The sequence below is a fragment of the Simochromis diagramma genome, unplaced genomic scaffold (genome assembly GCF_900408965.1).
Source record: "Simochromis diagramma unplaced genomic scaffold, fSimDia1.1 OVJJ01000235.1, whole genome shotgun sequence".
Lineage (NCBI taxonomy): Eukaryota > Metazoa > Chordata > Actinopteri > Cichliformes > Cichlidae > Simochromis > Simochromis diagramma.
The window spans coordinates 121,907-143,132 of NW_024386861.1; the positions used below are offsets into that span (position 1 = coordinate 121,907).

At 44.4% G+C, this 21,226-nt stretch overlaps 1 protein-coding gene and 1 long non-coding RNA gene across 32 annotated transcripts in view; both read left to right on the top strand.

Moving 5' to 3' along the window:
• LOC120733233 (NACHT, LRR and PYD domains-containing protein 14-like) overlaps positions 1 to 21,226 on the top strand; it is a 68,931-nt gene that overhangs the window by 34,740 nt on the left and 12,965 nt on the right. For 14 of the 31 annotated variants that reach the window (XM_040031265.1, XM_040031266.1, XM_040031268.1 and 11 more), the window contains 2 exons: positions 14,101 to 14,277; positions 19,200 to 19,379. In XM_040031265.1, coding sequence (XP_039887199.1) covers positions 14,101 to 14,277; positions 19,200 to 19,379 — 357 coding nt within the window. Of the gene's footprint in view, positions 1 to 3,021; positions 3,055 to 14,100; positions 14,278 to 19,199; positions 19,380 to 21,226 lie in introns of all 31 variants that reach the window. The other 17 variants (XM_040031278.1, XM_040031288.1, XM_040031294.1 and 14 more) reach the window with 7 other exon arrangements.
• On the top strand, positions 3,124 to 4,001 carry LOC120733235. The gene is made up of 2 exons (XR_005695764.1): positions 3,124 to 3,195; positions 3,321 to 4,001. It is a non-coding gene; the product is annotated as an uncharacterized LOC120733235 (long non-coding RNA).

The following is a 21,226-nucleotide window of genomic DNA, read 5'->3' on the forward strand; positions in this document are numbered from 1 at the left end:
TCCAGGACTTTCAAATGCTTCTTACGGAGCCACTCCTTTGTTGCCCGGGCGCTGTGTTTTGGATCATTGTCATGTTGGAAGACCCAGCCTCGTTTCATCTTCAAAGTTCTCACTGATGGAAGGAGGTTTTGGCTCAAAATCTCACGATACATGGCCCCATTCATTCTGTCCTTAACACGGATCAGTCGTCCTGTCCCCTTGGCAGAAAAACAGCCCCATAGCATGATGTTTCCACCCCCATGCTTCACAGTAGGTATGGTGTTCTTGGGATGCAACTCAGTATTCTTCTTCCTCCAAACACGACGAGTTGAGTTTATACCAAAAAGTTCTACTTTGGTTTCATCTGACCACATGACATTCTCCCAATCCTCTGCTGTATCATCCATGTGCTCTCTGGCAAACTTCAGACGGGCCTGGACATGCACTGGCTTCAGCAGCGGAACACGTCTGGCACTGCGGGATTTGATTCCCTGCCGTTGTAGTGTGTTACTGATGGTGACCTTTGTTACTTTGGTCCCAGCTCTCTGCAGGTCATTCACCAGGTCCCCCCGTGTGGTTCTGGGATCTTTGCTCACCGTTCTCATGATCATTTTGACCCCACGGGATGAGATCTTGCGTGGAGCCCCAGATCGAGGGAGATTATCAGTGGTCTTGTATGTCTTCCATTTTCTGATGATTGCTCCCACAGTTGATTTTTTCACACCAAGCTGCTTGCCTATTGTAGATTCACTCTTCCCAGTCTGGTGCAGGTCTACAATACTTTTCCTGGTGTCCTTCGAAAGCTCTTTGGTCTTGGCCATGGCGGAGTTTGGAGTCTGACTGTTTGAGGCTGTGGACAGGTGTCTTTTATACAGATGATGAGTTCAAACAGGTGCCATTCATACAGGTAACGAGTGGGGGACAGAAAAGCTTCTTACAGAAGACGTTACAGGTCTGTGAGAGCCAGAGATTTTCCTTGTTTGAGGTGACCAAATACTTATTTTCCACCCTGATTTACCAATAAATTCTTTACAAATCCTACCATGTGAATTCATGGATTTTTTTTTCACATTCTGTCTCTCACAGTTGGAGTGTACCTCTGGTGCAAATTACTGACCTCTGTCATCATTTTAAGTGGGGGAACTTGCACAATCGGTGGCTGACTAAATACTTTTTTGCCCCACTGTATATGGGAATATGACAGTAAATACTAAATATTAAACATTATTGTGCAGCACATAAGATCAACAGAACACAGTGTGCTTTGAGGTAGGAGCCAAAAAGGGTGTAGTTTGTGGGTGTGATCACCCGTGTGTACACCTGTGAGCATGGACGCGCTTGTTTTTTGTTTTTTCAAAGGTTCCTTCATGTAATAATCTGCTAGGGAGTGTGGGGGGGCCACAGCCCTGTCCCCCAGGGCATGAAGCAGGTATGGAGGAGATCAAAACTCCAGACATCCAGAGGCCCCCAGAACACAAGAGACCAAGGAAGACCAACAGAGGGGCAGCCGCGCCACTGTCCCAGTAAGAGCTGAGGAGAGTCCCAGATGAGGGCTCACTCAGCAGCCGCGGAGCAGAAGCCAGGGGGAGTTGCAGTGACGTGCCCGTGAGCTCCGCCGGCAGCCAGCTGTGCCTGAGTGACCGAGCCCCAGGCCGAGAGGCCGGGGGCACCCCACCTCCGAAGTGGCCCGAGCGAGCCCCAGGCTCCAGGCCCTGATAAGCGGCCGCCAAGGAGTGAGCCGGTGTGTACCTGGACGCCCATCCCCAGACACAAAGAACCACCAACGCACCGACACCTGAGGGAGTCCACCACTGGCAGGGGAAGTGGTGGTAGGGGGAGATAGGCCTCCAAACCTTGGAGGGCCTGAGATGTCCCCAGAGAGGTGGCGTCTGACACCCAACCTGACATATAGACACAGACATACAGGCACACACAGATACAAACATCCATTCCCACCCTCATGCTCTCATATGCACTTACTCCACACTCAACCAACGTGGACACAGACATAAAGAGACGCTGTACACACAATCACACTCCCCAAGCGTACTCTACGAACCGGGTCTAGGTACCCTTGCCCTTGCAGGAATTCTTGCACATTTGCAAACTGACACTGCTGCACGGCATGCTGGGTAATGCTAGCTGCTCAGGTATGGGCGTGCTAACGGCTGTGAGGCTCCGTGGCTGCAGAACACTGAAGAAGAGAAAAGAGAGGTGGAGGATGAAGAAAAGAGGCGGAGATGAAGCAGAAGTTTAACTCCAGAGAGGAGCTGTCACTGTGTGGGCAGGGCTCAGGCAGCTCCGCCCACACAGTGACAGTGAAGCAGGTGAAGAGTAATAAATGAAGACAGCAGACAGGATTTGATAAGCTGATGTACAAACATGTAGAATGATGGTGGCAGCTACAGAAACAGGTCCATACAGACTGAAGCGTGTCTCAGTCTGAATGTACACTGCTGTTATAAGAGCTGTGGAAACTCAGGTCAAAAGGACGTAACCACACTGCTGACAGTTCCAGGACAGTCACACAGTTACAGCATCATTTGTGACCATAAAGACAGAAAGCTCATCCAAATGCTGGGATTAAAAGTCTGTCCTGGTGGTGTCCAGTCAAACAGGTCTCTGTGAAAGCTTCAGTCCAACAGGCTCCAAAGTCCTTCTGATCATTTCCTCGCCGGGTTCTTGATGCTCCTGTACCATCTCTCTGTCATCCTCCTCGCTCCCTCTTTGCACTCACAGTCTTTGTGCATCATTAACACTCACATGAGGAAAACCAAAGTTTTACTGGGCAGAAGATGATCATCAGTGACGCTGTCTTTAAAATACTCTTGTTAGAAATGTACGACTTTAATGTGAAACATTCAGAGTTTTTTCTCTTGTTGTGTTTGTTTGAAGCTGCTTCCTGTTGGCTTCAGCTGTTTGGAGTTTCCATTTTCTAAACTTCTACATTCTGAACCTTCTTCAGCTCTGAACAGATGATGAAACACTGAATGATTTCAAGCACTTTGTCTAATAAACTTACATCTTTCATTCTCTATACAGATTGGAGAGCTGTGATTTGTCAGAGATCAGCTGTGATTATCTGGAAGCAGTGCTGAAGCTCAACCCTTCGTATCCCAGAGAGGTGGACCTGAGCTACCACAAGCTTCAGGATTCAGGAGTGAAGCAGCTGTGTGTTCTTCTGGAGAATCCACAACATCAAATTGAAACTCTGAGGTCAGTCTCCATGTTTTAGTTGTGCTGACACTGTCGATCTGTGGAACTAAAACCTTTATACAGGAAGTCTGGTTCAGCTCTTTGTAGACCTTCTAATCTCTGATGCTCTGAGTCTTACTCAGTAGATGATGCAGAGTTGTGAAGCCGATGTGGGTGAGGACACTCGCCCAGCTCTAACTACTTTGACGTCCAGGTGTCTTCCCTGCTTGTCCTGATACAAACAAACCTGAGTAACCTTGCAGGTCAGATCTCATCAGTCACACCTGTTATGGCAGCTCTCCTCTAGATTGTAGTTCTTGTTAACCTGGGATGGTTTTAGAAGCCTGGACCACAGACTGCAAGGGAAGATATTACTGGGAAAGGCCAAAGCAACCTATCAGACCCATTAAACACTAACATAGATGAATACTCAGATTTAAACCTTTATTGTTTCACAAAGGCTTAAAAAGGGAACGTCCACAGTTTAGACTGCAGCAGATTTTATTAAAGCAGTTTGACAGGAGCAAAGCAAAAACACAAAGAATAAGTGTTTCACATATTAATACATATAACATAATAATAAAAGAAAAGCAAAATAATGATGAAAAAGAATGAAAAAGTTGTCCAGAGCAGCAGGATGTCTGAGGTCTGCAGAAACACAAAAACACAGCAGCTAAAAATAGTTGTTGAAAGAAAACGAGGTGGGAGCTGCTGATTCCTGAGCTTTGATACTGGATTAGCTTCAGTAGTTATTCCCATCACTGCTGTAGGAGCTACATTTAGTCACAGCTGATTGTCTCCTTTGACCAATCAGAAGACTACTGTTGTAAAAACAAGCAGACAAAGAACCAATGAGAGTGAAGAACAGGATAAAGAGCTCGTGTGATGGAGGCAAAGCAATAATCAGCAGACTGTAGCAGTTTCTATCTGGATGAAAGTAGAAGGAGCTCAGCGGAGCTCAGTCCCATATCTTTGGTTAGAAACAACATCAGTGATTTCCTGCTGCTCGAGATGATTCCAGCAGCTCTCATTACAGCAGCTGATGAGAGAAACAGCTGATGGCTCACAGCTCGTGCACTGTTGGATCTCCAGATGTTCACGTGGCTGAAGTCTGTGAAGAAACTGTGATCCACGTAGTTCACACGGCCTCAGATTGGACCGAGCTCCCTGGATCACTGCAGCATCCTCAGCTGGTACATGGACGTCTCTGCTCCTCAGTCTTGGAGCCCCTGCAGGTCCGTCCACACCACCAGGGTCTTCTCACTCACCTTTCCTTTGTCCTCGTCCTTCATCGGCCGTGCTGTGTCTTTGTTCCTGCGGTGTTGTTCCCACGATGCAGTGCTGATGTTCCCTCCTTGAATGCACAACAAGTACGGTGCTGGTCTTTCTCGGGTGGAGCAGAGACAGATTGAAGTCTTTCAGGCTTTAGTGCCGACTTCCCTGACAGAGGCTGGACTCCATGGTCTGCACAGGAGGCTTCTACACTGTGTGGAGGTGACTCCTGGACTTGAAGACAGGCTGCAGGTACATGTGTGATGAAGAGGAGCTACAGCAGTGTGATGGAGCTGCAGGTCTGAAGGAAGTCCTGCTGTCCTGTCCCATCCCTCATCTTTGCTTCCTCTGTCTTCTCTGGACTTGTCCTCCTGTTTCAGAAACAGCACTGCTTCATGCCGAGGGTGGACGGGAGCGTTGGCTCTGATTCTTTTACCGTCCACCACAAGGAGACACTGATGCTGACCTCCTGATTCATCTGCATGTGTTCTGCTTCACACTGCTCACCTCCACCAAAGACTTCACAAACATCTTCTTTCTTTGAGTCCAGTTTGTCCCACAAACACTTCCAAATCTCCTCCTCTGAGATTCTGCAGCTTCTTGCAGTGTGACTCAGCTGACTTCTGACAGACCACAGACTGGCACAGCATCCACATGTGTCTCCTTTCAAACAGGCTCTTGATGTTTCCTCCCACATCATTCTGGCCTCTCAGTCTCCTTTGTTCTCCAGCTCTGTAGCTCCAGCTGATGAAGCTTCAGTTTCCATGTTGGTAACAGTAAACTACAGCCTCTGCTGTCAGCTGGGTAACTAAACAGAGCTGCAGCACGTCTCTGCGGTGGTGCTACATCCAGCCTGCAGACGGCCGTCTACATGTTGTAGTGGTTTACAGTCACCAGGGGGCGCTGTCCCAGCCATGCAGGCAGTGGGCTGCTCTGCTTGTGCTGTTGTTGGTGAAGCTGAAGTGAAAGCGAGAGTTAAAACACTGAACAGTGTCCACTGAGCTTCTCATGCTCTTCTCATGCTCAAAGAAGTTTAACAGGAAGGACGACTCGTCCATCAGGCGTCCAGCTGTCCGTGACCGTGTCCACAGCAGAGTGTGACCGAGGCTTCATGCTAACACGCACACATGAAGCTAATACCACCACGAGCAGCTGCTCAGTGGATTTGGAGGACAAATGTCTGCAGCTTCTCACAGGCAGTATGCAGAATGTGGATCTCCACAAAGACTGTGGAGAGCTCGTCCCACACTCTAAATCCACACTTGTCTGCACAAAACTTCTCACACGTTCCCGTCACAAGTGTCTTCTAAGTGAAGCTACCAGGTTCAGGTCCAGCTTGTTTATCTGGAGCTGCAGTAGATGATCCATCCTCACAAAGCAACACAGACAGCAGATATGCAAACACACAACACAACCAAAGGATTCTCTCTGCATGTCTGTGGCTGATGCTGCTGGAACGAAGCTGTTTGAAACCTTGTTGTTCTGCACTTTGGGACCAGAAGAGGAAACTGAAGCTCTGTGCAGAGGGTTCAATGGAAGCAGCCAAGCGCTGTAAGTGTCTGCTGTACAGGGATGCTGGTTCAGCTGTGGCTCAGTTTCACAGGGTGACTCAATAAAAGCAGCAGGAAATCAAAGCTTGATGCTTTCATCAGTGTGGAAATAAGAAAGTTTCCTGTGACAGACGCTGGAGCTCTTTCACTCTCAGCTTCACAGTTTCAGCTTCAAACTTCTTCCAACATGTTTCTAACACGGCCACATTCCACCTTAATGGAGCTGATATCTTGTGCATCAGCACATTTTCTAAAGGCAGCGATCACATCTTTAGTTTTGGATGTTTAACTGCAGATTGTTTATGTGTTTATAGCACATTAATTACAGCAGCAGCGTTGACCACAGTGCTGTACAAGAATCCAAAATAACTATTAAAATAACTCCTAATATTAATATCACACATCAAATATCAAATAACTCTCATGCTGTATTAAAAGCCAGTGAATACAAATGTGTTTTCAGAGCAGATTTACAGAGACTGACAGCAGGAGCTGGGGCTGCTCGATAGAACGATGTATATATGATGACCATATGAAAACGTCTATCGTTTCATATCACGCTCTTTGTTTCCTGCTTATGTGTTTGTGTGTTTTCCAGATAAACCTTTCAAAATAAATCTGAAGATCCTGTTGAGAGTTTTCAAAATAAACACAACACATTACTGCGGTCGCTCGTTTATCGAGTTACGTTCTAAAAATAAGTCTCAGAATGAAGTAGCAGCTTTATGTTTTACAATTATTATAGAAGTTTTAAGGCAGTTAAACCCTCACTGCACACTTTCTACACTTTTCTCAGACAGGCATGAACATTTTCACACTTTTCTCTCTTGTTTAAACAAAGTTCAAACCTTCATAGAAAAATAAGTTCATTATTAAAGAATGAAAGCAAAGTGTTTCTGAAACGTGTCAAATCAGCCTTTGCTGGCATTAAATGAGCTTCTGTGTGAGGAGCACTCGTCCATGGCCTGGGCTCCTCGCTGTCAGGTAAAGTTTCATAAAGCTTTTGAGTTTTTATGCAGATAATGTTGGTGTCCAGCACGATGTTCTTTTTCCTGCGGTCACTGAGCCACAAAGCCAAAGCTGACTCCATCCTTACGATGTTCTTGTTGTGGACAGTTACAACCTTTTTGCCTCCTTGTTGAAACTATGATGGTCAGCATCTTCCTCTGCCTTTGGCTGCTACCACAGGTGCAAAACGTCATCATTGTTGTTTGTTGGGGACAAAACGTACAAACATACAGTGCAGCACTGCAGAGTCACACTGCTGTAAATTTGAACACATTCTGTACTGTACAGGAGACACGGCACGAGATTGGCTGTAGACCATCATCAGCCAATCAGGACGCAGAACACAACGCGCTGTAGAAAACAAAAGCATGCAAAATTGCACAAAAAAGATCAGCGAAACAGCGAGGCCGCCAAAGGTGAACTGTGTTACAGCGAGGGACCAGCGTATATGTGGTTGTTGGGACGATAAATGTCTTTGAGCTTGTGTCAGAAGACGAGCTGCAGCTTTCTGGACCAGCTGCAGTCTTGCCAGGCAGGTCCCACTAACTCCAACATATAAGGAGTTACAATAATCCAGCTGGGACGTCATGAAAACGTGGATCGCCCGTTCAAGGTTTTTAAAAGATAGAAATGATCTCACCTTAGATAAAAGCCTCAGTTTGAAGAAAGACCGCTGTACAACTGAGCTCAGCTGTTTTTCAAAGGTCACATTGCCGTCAAATATAAGCCCCAAATGTAATAATGCGATTTAATAAAAGAGCTGAACCAGTCTAATAGAGCGCCCTTGATGCCGCCATGCTCCAATGGTGAGGTCAAGATGCTGTGGTCAAGGCAGCGGTCAGATCCAAAATCACAGCTGAGTCTCCTGATCAGTGGCTGATAAAAGATCATTAAGAACTTTTCAAAGTGCAGTTTCAGTGCTGTGAAGAGCTTTAAAACCAGACTGAAACCTTTACAACAGATTGCAGCTGAACAAATATAATCTTTTACAAAATCTTCGACAGGAAGGGAAGCTTTGAAATAGGCCTGAAGTTTGAGCGGACAGAGGATCCAGATCAGGTTTTTAGTACAGGCTGTACAACAGCATGTTTAAAACAGGCTGTACAACACCTGAACTAAGACTGCTGTTAGAAATCGCTAAGATGTCGGAACCAACAACCTTTAACATCTTTTTAAACACGTGTTGGAACAACATCATTTGGACAAGATGATGTCTTTATAGCATCACATCGTTCCTCCACCTGATCAAACCACACAGGCTCAAACTGATCAAAAACAGCTGAGCAGGTGAATATTTTAGCCCCGGTGCGATCTCGGGCGAGAGTATCGATGATGGCCAAAGGGCAGCGTCCAGCTCTACGGCGGCTGAAGATCAGCCTCAACAGACGCGCGTGATGTGGATCCTACTGCTCTAAAATTGGAGCTTCTTCAATCCATTAAAGAGGACATTAGTACGCTGTTAAAAGAAGAACTCAGAAATGTATTGAAGGAAGATTTTGACAATATGAGGGCTGACGTGCAAGGACTGAGAAATGAGATCGCTAACAGCATGGCAGTGACGTGCGGCGAAGTTGATGGAGTAAAGGTTAGAGTGAAAGAAGCTGAGGATGGGCTGTCAATGTGGAGCGATGAGGTGACCACCCTGCAGTCTACAGTAGAGAGTATGAAGGAGGAGCTGTCTGACCTGAAGGATAAATGTGATGAAGGCAGGAAGCGGAGAGCTAACATCCACATCATAGGGATCCCAGAGGGCCTGGACTCGAGCTCCTCCACGGCCGTATCCGTGCTACGACGTGAAGTGCTGGGTATGGATAAAGACGTTATTGTCGACCGCTCACACAGGAGCCCTATCCTGAGAAAGCCAGCTGGTAACCCGCACGCCGTCATAGCCGAGCGTCACTACTACCAGGATTGTGTGGCTACGCCGTGCCAGGGCCCAAGCCCCGCTTGAGTTTAACGGACAACCTATTGCAATATTACGACTGGGCGATATGACCCAAAGTTCATATCTCGATATTCTTTAGCTGGATGGCGATATACGATATATATCTCGATATTTTTAAAGCCAGAAAGTTCGAACAAAAAGAGAGTTCTTAGTCAAAGCTGTGTCCCAAATCTCACACAGGCACATTTATTAACATACAGCGTAGATGTACATGAAACAATTACTCAGGAATAAATGATCAGCATTTATTAAATAATAATGCTCCATAAATAAAAGAAAACAATGTTGTTTTTGTGCATAACAAAAAGCTCACAATCGTGCAGTCAAAATGTAAACTAACAGACGCTGAGCATAATAACAAGCAGCTGCTCTGTTCCCAGGTTCTACTGCGTGACTGACAGCCTGGAGTTTGAAATCCTCTTTGTAACCGTGTCTCTTACAGCTGCCATTTATGGTCCTTATACACACTCAATACAGTAATATTACGTTGAAGTAGAGTACGTATCACTCCGCGAGGCTCCTCGTAGCTGTAATGCTCCAACAATCCATCAAGCGGTGCGGCCTCGTAGCTGAGCAAAGTCGTACCAAAACATCTTTTGAAAGGTTTCTGAGCGCCGTGTAGCACATAAAATCGGTTCGAGGTCAGTAAGCACAACCAGAATTCATCCATAAGGCGCACTGTCGATTTATGAGAAAATTACAGGATTTTAAGTGCAGAAAATATAGTTTATGGTTTTCCTTTGATCTTAGCAAATATCTACGCCTCTAATTGGGACGATCACAGATTTTTCACTAATGTCTTTGCGCGGCTCCCCAATATGTCATCACACAATATCATCTTTGAGGGAGACCTAAACTGCTCATTATCTGCTATGGACCACAGTTCACACAAAAGTACACTTAGTCCAAAGTCAGCATGCGTCATTCAGAGCTTTCTTGATAATTATGGGCTGGCTGATGTATGGAGATTTCATAATCCTGCTTCACATCAATACTCTTTTTTTCTAATGTCCATAAAACATATATTTGTATAGAAAAACGTCTCCCTTTAGTTACAGAATGTGATTATAAGACTCTGGTGATTTCTCCTCTTGTTTTTTCAATGTGTATTCCTGATGCCTGCTCCAACTATCAGCCATGGAGATTCAACTCAGTGTTGTTAGCAGATGAAGAGTTTGTCAGTTACAAAAGGTCTCAAAGAGATTTTTTTTCTATCAATCAGACCCCAGAGATGTCATCATCAGTCATTTGGGAATCTCTAAAAGCATCTGAGAGGCCAAATCATTTCATTTTGTGCCAAACAGAATAAAATGGGGACCGAGGGCCTCTCTCAGTTAGCTGATGAAATGACTAAACTACATGCTGTGTACAGCCACTCTCCTGAGCCTGTATTATATACACAGCGGTTACAATGACAAACTGAATACAATCTCATATCTACAAAACAGGCTGAGTCAAAGTTGCAGCTACGCTTATGAACATGGAGAAAAAACAGGCGAGTTATCAGCTCACCAGCTACGACTAAGAACAGCTAACCAACTATCCTTGAGATCTACAATGACCAGGGAATAAGGTCTACAGACAACCAAACTATCCTTGAGATCCACAATGATTTCAATAAGTTTTTTGATATTCCCTCCTTGGGAGAAGATGCGATCGCTAGTCTGGAGGAACCTGTCTCTAATGTTGGAATTGAAACGGCCGTACGGAGCATGCAGTCTGGAAAATCTGCTGCCCCGACGGGTATCCATCTGATTTTTTCATAAAGTTTTCTGACCGACTGAATTCACTGTTAAAATCAACTTTTGAAGAATCCTTCCTCTCACAGTCGTTGCCTCCAACAATGCATCAAGCAGTACTCCAGGAAAATATCGCATCACTTCAAAGACAGCAGAGACTCACGGAGCCTGTGGCGGGGCATTCAGACCATCACAGATTACAAGCCCCCACCACAGACCTGTGATAGCACTATCCCCCTGCTGAACGAGCTGAACACTTTCTTTGCTCGCTTTGAAGTCCAAAACAGCACCACTGCACAGAAGACCCCACCCCCTCCTGGTGACCAGGTGATGACTCTGTCCCCGGACAGCGTGAGGAGATCCCTCAGCAGGATCAATGCACGTAAAGCTCCGGGTCCTGACAACATTCCTGGTCGTGTACTGAGAGACTGTGCAGTGGAACTCACTGATGTCTTCACAGACATCTCCAACATATCACTCATCCAGGCTGTCGTCCCCACATGTTTTAAAGCCACCACAATCATTCCGGTTCCAAAAAAGTCATCTCCCTCCTGCTTTAATGACTACCGTCCTGTTGCACTTACTCCCATCCTGATGAAGTGCTTCGAACGACTAGTCATGCAACACATCAAGACTGTCCTGCCCCCCTCCCTGGATCCCTTCCAGTTTGCGTATCGGCCAAACCGCTCAACCGATGATGCCATCTCCACTGCACTCCACTCAGCACTCACACACCTGGACAAAAAAGACTCATATGTTCGAATGCTGTTCATAGATTTCAGTTCAGCATTCAACACTATAATCCCCCAACAGCTCACTCAAAAACTGGTCCAGCTGGGGCTCAACACCTCACTGTGCAACTGGCTGTTGGATTTCCTCACCGGAAGACCTCAAACAGTACGGGTCGGCAGTAACACATCCAGCACCATCATTTTAAACACGGGGGCCCCGCAGGGATGTGTGCTGAGCCCCCTCCTCTTCACTCTGCTGACCCATGACTGCACTCCATCATACAGCTCCAACCTCTTCATCAAGTTTGCGGACGACACAACGGTGGTGGGTCTCATTAGCAACAGGGATGAGACCGACTACAGAAGTGAGGTGAGACGCCTGGCCACGTGGTGTGCTGACAACAATCTCTCTCTGAATGTGGAGAAGACAAAGGAGATTGTTGTGGACTTCAGGAGAATGCACACCCAACATGCTCCTCTGACCATTGACGGAGCGTCTGTGGAGAGAGTGAGCAGCACCAAGTTCTTGGGTGTGCACATCACAGAGGATCTCTCCTGGACGTACAACACCACAGCACTGGCCAAGAAATCACAGCAGCGTCTCTTCTTTCTCCGCAAACTAAGAAGAGCAGGAGCATCAGCCCCCATCATGCACACTTTCTACAGAGGCACCATCGAGAGCATCCTGTCGAGCTGCATCACTGTGTGGTTTGGAGCCTGCAATGCGTCCTGTCATAGAACCCTCCAACGCATAGTGAGAGCTGCAGAGAGGATCATTGGTGTCTCTCTCCCCTCCCTCCAAGACATTTACAGCACCCGTCTCACTAAAAAAGCCCTTTGCATAGCGGCTGATCCCACGCACCCAATGCAAAGCTTCTTCAAGCTGCTGCCGTCGGGGAGGAGACTGCGGAGTCTCCAGGCCAGGACCAGCAGGCTGAAGGACAGCTTCATCCATCAGGCTGTCAGGAAGCTTAACTCCCTCCCGATTCTGCCCCCTCTCCCCTCTCTCCCCCACGGTCTCACTGAACTCTGTCACACACACTCACACACACACACTCTCTGACTCACTCACTGGCCTGCACCAGTTACCAGTCACTTTGTGGAGCATTGGACTGCCATTACCTCATAAGACTTTGTGTTACACTATCTCATACCGTACATTACCAAATCTCCATTTGCACTATTTGCCTATTTGCACTACTCTGCCTGGTTTGCACTCAATGTCATTTACCCTTATATTGTATATTGTATAGCTTTCTTGTTACATGTAAAATTGTATTATATTATTTAATTTTTTTACTTTAAAATATTTTACTTGCATTTTTAATCACTCTTATATTTAAATGTTCATTTTCTATTTTATCTAGGGATTGAGAGTAACGAAGTTTCTATTCTCTGTATGTCCTGTACATGTGGCAGAATTGACAATAAAGTTGACTTTGACTTTGACTTTAATTGTAAAACAGGAAAAAGACCATTTAGATTGTCGTTCATGTCGTTTAATATCTTTGTTCAACACAGACACCAAGATCCTGGCTCAAGTGTTGGCCCGTCGCTCACACAAGTATTTGTCCTCCATTATTTCACCAGACGGGCTTTATTAGGCACTCTTTTTTGAACATTAGAGCTCTATTAAATATCATTTATACCCATGTTAAAGGTGATACATTGGAAACTGTAATTTGGCTTGACGCAGAAAAGGCGTTGGATCGGGTGAGATGGGATTTTTTTTATACGCTTAAAAAATGTGTCTTTAATTTTGTATCTTGGATAAAAGTATTGTATTGCTCCCCTCTAACAGCCGTCCGGACTAACAATAATCTGCCCCCCAGGACAGGGATGCCCTCTGTCTCCTTTTTGCCATTGAACCGCTAGCTGTTGCTCTGAGACAATGTGTTGGTGTTGAGGGAAAACATCGAGGGGGTATCGAACATGAAGTCTCTCTTTACTTTTGGATAGACTTACAATAATAATAATAATACACTTTATTTTTAGGCGCCTTTAAGAGCCTCAAGGTCACCTTAATGCATACTTAAGGAATTTGGGACAATTTCTGGATATAAAGTGAATTTTGGGAAGAGCGAGGCAAAGTCTATCTGTACGACAACTGGGGAGTTTTGTGTATTTTAGCCCCTTTTAAACGCAGCTATAACAAGTTTAAGTACTCAGACATCTGGGTGACAAGAAAACCACAAAGACTTGTATAAAACTATCTTCCTTTATTGTCGAAGCTTAAAGAGGATTTTGGAAAATGTGAGTTTTGCCTCTTTATATTTATGGTGGGGATGCAGAACAAGGAGCAAAGATGAATGTGATGCTGAGTCAGCAGAAGACTTGGACTCATTTGATTCCAGCTTTGATATCATTGATTTCAATATGTCCATTTCTTTCACACTTCACCTTTAAAAGTGAAGCCATGTGGTTCCTGGAAGGAAAAACACGACTTTTTCAAGTCTTTGTCCTGTTTTTATGAGAAATGTACGACTTTAATGTGAAACATTCAGAGTTTTTTCTCTTGTTGTGTGTGTTTGAAGCTGCTTCCTGTTGGCTTCAGCTGTTTGGAGTTTCCATTTTCTAAACTTCTACATTCTGAACCTTCTTCAGCTCTGAACAGATGATGAAACACTGAATGATTTCAAGCACTTTGTCTAATAAACTTACATCTTTCATTCTTTATACAGATTGTGGAGCTGTGGTTTGTCAGAGATCAGCTGTGATTATCTGGCAGCAGCACTGAAGTCCAACCCCTCCCATCTGAGACAGCTGGACCTGAGCCACAACTACAAGCTGCAGGATCCAGGAGTGAAGCATCTGTGTGGTTTCCTGGAGAGTCCAGGATGTAAACTTGAAACTCTGAGGTCAGTCAGCATGTTTTAGTTGTGCTGAGATGAATATGATGTGAAAGTTGTGCTGACACTAAACTGCAGACATCAGGCTGATATTATACTGATCCACACTGAGGATCTTCATGGTAAAGTCTGTTTTCTTCTTCTCTGGTTTAGTCCATTGACTGCAGCAGAACAATGTTCACATTTTTTTTAAACAATGTCTTTTTTTTTAAGAGGTTTCCTTTTATACACGTAAACATCAACGTATATATTATACATATAAACAGAAAGAAAAGAGAAGGATTACAGATGATCTGTACATTAGGGTTAAGTAGTACATTTAAGCTGTGAAATGAGTTCAAAAATGTATCTTTGGCTGTGAAATAAAAGAAAAAAGAGAAAAAAGAGAATATAAACAAATGTATAAAATATCCCAAAGTAACAAAATCCCTGCAAAACAATCCCATTCATTCCCACCCAGGTCACTGCCTGCACCCGCACACTGTATTTCCACACCTGACTTAAGAGAGTTTGCTGAAAAATTCTTATAGATTTTGAAAAGCATCAAGGAAGGGTCCCCACATGTCTTGAAATTTCCCAGTGGAGTTCTGAAGTGAGTGTCTTATCTTTTCCAGTTTTAGACAGGCCATGAGGTCATATAACCACTGTTTGTGAGTGGGAGGGGCAGCGTCCCGCCACCTCAGTAGGATTGCCCTCCTGGCCAACAGGGAACAGAATGATAATGCCTGTTTTTTAGAGGCCGGTAGAAGCACCTCATTCCCACTGATGCCAAACAGAGCAAGAAGGGGGGCCGGGGGCCAGCATCACACTGAGAATCCTGGACAGGGTACGAAAAACCTCTGACCCGAACTGAGTGAGATTGGGACAAGACCAGTACATGTGGACCAGTGAGGCTTCAGCAGTTTTGCATCTGTCACAATATGGAGAGATTTCAGGGTAGATACGGGAATAATCTGGATTTTGAGAAATGGGCTCTATGCACCACTTTGAACTGGATTAAACAATGGCGGGCACATAGTGATGTTGTGTTGACATGTTTGAGTATAGAGGCCCATGTTTCGTCAGAGATTGTCATGTTTTAAGTCTTCTTCCCACAGTGTCTTGAGCTTGGATGAAGAGGTATGTGTCAAATTTAACATTTTATTGTAAAGCAAGGAAATCAGCCCTCTATTGGTGGGATTGAGTTGTAGGATAGTTTCTAGTAGTGTAGGCTCTGGTGGAGGGCTTGAGCCTGAAGTCTGGGAACAAATAAAGTGCCTGACTTGCAAGTATCTGAAAAAGTGTGATGGTGGAAGAATATATTTATTAGCAAGTTGTTCAAATGATGCTAGTTTGTTGGCTATGAATAGGTCCTTGAAGCAAGTTATTCCACTTCTGTGCCACTCCGCAAACCCACCATCCTGGGTAGAAGGTTTAAAGAGATGGTTAGATGCAATGGGGCTGAGAAGGGAGAAGTCACAAAGTTTAAAATATTTCCTAAACTGGCCCCATATTTTTAATGAGTGCACCACTACAGGGTTGGGAATGAAGTTGAATGAAGAGGATGAGAGTGGAGAACAAAGTGCAGGTGGTAAGGATATACTGTTGTCACTATGCAATTCCATAGTGACCCAGTCAGGACAACCACTCCGATTATGGTAAAAATACCAAAACACCAAACATCGTATGTTAGGAGCCCAATAATAAAAACGAAAGTTGGGAAGTGCAAACCCACCCTCAATTTTAGATTTTTGAAGATGCATCTTATTAAGCCTTGGGCGTTTACTCTGCCACAGATAAGATGAGATGACAGAGTCCAGCTTATTGAAAAAAGTGTTGGGAATGAAAATGGGTATGGCCTGGAAAAGGTATAGAAATTTGGGTAGAATGGTCATTTTAATTGAATTGATACGTCCTACCAGAGACATAGAGAGTGGTGTCCAGTGGGTAAGGGACCGCTTCACTTGGTTCAGCAATGCACTCACATTTTCTGTGAAAAGGTTTTTATGTTTTTTTGTCACTGTGATTCCCAAATATGTAATTTTTGTCCTTTCAACTCTGAAGGGCAAGCAGGTGAAGTCTAACATACTGGCTTTGCTACTTAGCGGGAAGAGCTCACTTTTATTAAGGTTCAGTTTATACCCTGAAATCTGACCAAATTGACTAAGCAGATTCAATGCAGATGGTAGTGAGGCTAAGGGCTTAGAAATAAAGAGCAGGAGATCATCTGCATAGAGCGAGACCTTATGTTCTGTATTGTTTCTCCAAATGCCGTACCTCTTTGCAACTGTGGAACGCAATGGCAAGGGGTTCTATGGCCAGATCAAAAAGCAGGGGGCTGAGAGGACATCCCTGGCGTGTGCCTCTGTGAAGTTTGAAAGGTTTTGACAATTGGAGGTTAGTTCGTATTGTAGCAGATGGTTGAGAATAGAGTAATTTAATCCATGAAGTAAATTTTACTCCAAAGCCAAATCTATCAAGGACTGCAAAGAGATAATCAAACTCAACTCGATCAAAGGCCTTTTCAGCGTCAAGCGAGACCACACATTCATCAGAGTCTGTAGAGCTGGAGTAGACTATGTTAAATAGCCTCTTATGTTAAAATATGAATGACGACCTTTAATGAAGCCTGTCTGGTCTTTCGAAATAATTTTTGGAAGAACTATTTCTAGTCTACGGGCAAGTATCTTGGCTAATATTTTAACGTCTGTGTTCAGTAGAGAAATGGGTCTATAGGAGGCACATTCCAACGGATCTTTTCCTTTCTTTTTAATAAGTGTAATACAGGCTTCATAGAATGATCGTGGAAGAGATCCTTGTTCCTTGCAGTCTGTGAGGGTTGCACTAAGCTGCGTGGACAGTAATGAAGAGAAGTGTTTGAAAAATTCTGACGGAAAACCATCCGGACCCGGACACTTACCAGAGTGCATCGAAGCTATAGCCAAGGAAAGTTCTAACTGGGAGATGGGTTCATCCAGCCTTGTTTTAAGTTCTGGTGGAATTTCAGGAATGTTCACATTTCAAACAGTGATACTCAACGTATGGCCCGCGGCCCACACGCGGCCTGCCCACCTTTCCTGATTCAGAGAGAGGGGACCCTGATTAACTGTGTAGCTTCTTCCTCACAGTTCTAAGTATCAGACACAACAATGAATAATCCACAGCTGACTGTCTTTAGCAGGTCAAAGGTCACGGCACACAGCAGACAGTCAGAAATATTCTAACTCTGATCATTTATCAGTTGTGACACTGTGAGACTTGATCAGAGGTGTGATCATCACAGCAGAGGCCTTTGTGTCAAAGTCACTGAGGATCAAACAGAAACACATGAAGCAGATTTTCCTCTTCTGGCTTTTTATAGCAGATAACCTTCAAAATATTCTGCAGTCCATCAAAAACTGAAGCAAACCATGAACCAACATGTGAACATGAGCTGATGCTGCTGAAGTGAAGCAAAGTTACAGAGGTTTGATTACAGACACAGCTGAGAGTTTGTAATCTGTCATCATTTTAAAAAGTTTCCATGGAACAGCAGAAATGAGGCTTTACTGTCAGAGGCCGACAGCACTGAACACAACAGCAGACTGGTGGCTAATAAACAGTGAATGATGCAGAAACAGATGTTTGAAGCTGTTCTTGGAGTACACTGAGAGAGAGAGAGCTGTGCAGGCAGGAACAGCCAAAGTCAGAGAGAATTCATGAGCATATTTATCAAACGTGAAGCAGAGTTTGGATCTTCTTTTGCTGCTGCTTCACTCAGTTTTGGTTGGAGACAGATGAAACCTGCAGCTTCAGGATCTGTGAGCTGTCCACTTTCAGCCCCGACGGCGTGTCCGTGTACGTGCCGTCGAGTGAACGATCCACGCTCTGTGTTTCCATCTTTGTGTGTTTAGCTGCTCTCATTTACTGTTTTAGCTGTTTGCTGCTTGTTGAAATAGTTTGTGAGCTTTAACCTGAGATTCTGGCAAAATACATTTATATTAAACATCGATTCAGGATTGAATGAATCAACATCGTTTTATTCAAATTAAAACCATTTAAAGGGGAACATGAATTTTTTACAGCCGCCTCTAATGCTGGGTAATGTCAGCTGGTCCATGTGCAGCTGGCTGTGAGGCTCAGGGAGCGTCTACAAAGTGCAACACTGAAAGAACATCATCCATAAATATTGAGTAAGAACTGGACTCTCATACAGCGAGACTCAAATGCCTTTAAACATCAGCTTATCCTGCTGATCCAAGTCCAACACTGAGTTTGTAAAAAGATGTTTGTCAATCATTTTGTTTGGTTTCTGAGGAAAATGATTCAATAAGTTGCTGCTAATACACAACATTTCATCATATTTCCTCATAACCCTCTTTTGTCTGACCATTTGATCCCATTTGAATTTGCAATAAAGGATCCACAGAGTTTGGTGACAATAATGACAGTAGATGTTTGTGTGAAAGTGCTGGAAGCAAATGAGTGTGTGATGTTCTTTCAGTGTTGCACTTTGTAGACGCTCCCTGAGCACTGGTCTCACAGCCAGCTGCACATAGAGACCAGTGTTGTTAGTCCAGGTCAGAAGATGACTTGTTGGAATGAAAATGAGCTTGTAGTTTGTCTGCTTTAATAATGTGACTGGAAAAAGGTGTTGGACTTCAAATATGTCCATTTCTGTCACACTTCACCTTTAAAAGTGAAGCCATGTGGTTCCTGGAAGGAAAAACACGACTTTTTCAAGTCTTTGTCCTGTTTTTATGAGAAATGTACGACTTTAATGTGAAACAATCAGAGTGTTTTTCTCTTGTTGTGTTTGTTTGAAGCTGCTTCCTGTTGGCTTCAGCTGTTTGGAGTTTCCATTTTCTAAACATCTACATTCTGAACCTTCTTCAGCTCTGAACAGATGATGAAACACTGAATGATTTCAAGCTCTTTGTCTAATAAACTTACATCTTTCATTCTTTATACAGATTGAGGCGCTGTGGTTTGTCAGATATTGGCCTTGATTATCTGGCAGCAGCACTGAAGTCCAACCCCTCGTATCCCACAGAGGTGGACCTGAGTGGAACCTACAGCAACCTAAAGGATACAGGAGTGAAGCATCTGTGTGATTTTCGGGAGAATCCACGATGTCGATTTGAAACTCTGAGGTCAGTCAGCATGTTTTAGTTGTGCTGAGATGAATATGATGGGGTTTTTTTTTCTTTTTCTTTTTTTTGCCTGTCCCGTTTGGCTCTTTTGCATCAGAATTATTGTCTAAAGGCAAAGAAAGATGCCCAACGGATTTACTTTACCAAATTGACCATCCCAGCCTTGCCGTAATGGTCCATTTGATTCACCTTTTATTGTTTATTATTATTTTTTTATTGTTTATTTTATTTTCACTTACTGAATACGGGACAGACTTGACTGGGAGAAAGAAAGAGGGAAAGAGAAACAGCTGAGAAGAGGGACGGGGGAGAAGGGCAAAAAACATAAACCAACAGAACGGGCAGAGAAAAAAAAATGCATATATCAATCACCTGGATCACCTGCTGAGAAAGAAAAAAGAAAACAAGCAGAAGAGAACAAGAGTAATAGAATAAACAACATCACAATGATACAGTGGGGCAAAAAAGTATTTAGTCAGCCACCGATTGTGCAAGTTCCCCCACCTAAAATGATGACAGAGGTCAGTAATTTGCACCAGAGGTACACTTCAACTGTGAGAGACAGAATGTTGAAAAAAAAATCCATGAATCCACATGGTAGGATTTGTAAAGAATTTATTCGTAAATCAGGGTGGAAAATAAGTATTTGGTCAATAACAAAAATACAACTCAATACTTTGTAACATAACCTTTGTTGGCAATAACAGAGGTCAAACGTTTACTATAGGTCTTTACCAGGTTTGCACACACAGTAGCTGGTATTTTGGCCCATTCCTCCATGCAGATCTTCTCGAGAGCAGTGATGTTTTGGGGCTGTCGCCGAGCAACACGGCCTTTCAACTCCCGCCACAGATTTTCTATGGGGTTGAGGTCTGGAGACTGGCTAGGCCACTCCAGGACTTTCAAATGCTTCTTACGGAGCCACTCCTTTGTTGCCCGGGCGGTGTGTGTTTTGGATCATTGTCATGTTGGAAGACCCAGCCTCGTTTCATCTTCAAAGTTCTCACTGATGGAAGGAGGTTTTGGCTCAAAATCTCACGATACATGGCCCCATTCATTCTGTCCTTAACACGGATCAGTCGTCCTGTCCCCTTGGCAGAAAAACAGCCCCATAGCATGATTGTTTCCACCCCCATGCTTCACAGTAGGTATGGTGTTCTTGGGATGCAACTCAGTATTCTTCTTCCTCCAAACACGACGAGTTGAGTTTATACCAAAAAGTTCTACTTTGGTTTCATCTGACCACATGACATTCTCCCAATCCTCTGCTGTATCATCCGTGTGCTCTCTGGCAAACTTCAGACGGGCCTGGACATGCACTGGCTTCAGCAGCGGAACACGTCTGGCACTGCGGGATTTGATTCCCTGCCGTTGTAGTGTGTTACTGATGGTGACCTTTGTTACTTTGGTCCCAGCTCTCTGCAGGTCATTCACCAGGTCCCCCCGTGTGGTTCTGGGATCTTTGCTCACCGTTCTCATGATCATTTTGACCCCACGGGATGAGATCTTGCGTGGAGCCCCAGATCGAGGGAGATTATCAGTGGTCTTGTATGTCTTCCATTTTCTGATGATTGCTCCCACAGTTGATTTTTTCACACCAAGCTGCTTGCCCATTGTAGATTCACTCTTCCCAGTCTGGTGCAGGTCTACAATACTTTTCCTGGTGTCCTTCGAAAGCTCTTTGGTCTTGGCCATGGCGGAGTTTGGAGTCTGACTGTTTGAGGCTGTGGACAGGTGTCTTTTATACAGATGATGAGTTCAAACAGGTGCCATTCATACAGGTAACGAGTGGGGGACAGAAAAGCTTCTTACAGAAGACGTTACAGGTCTGTGAGAGCCAGAGATTT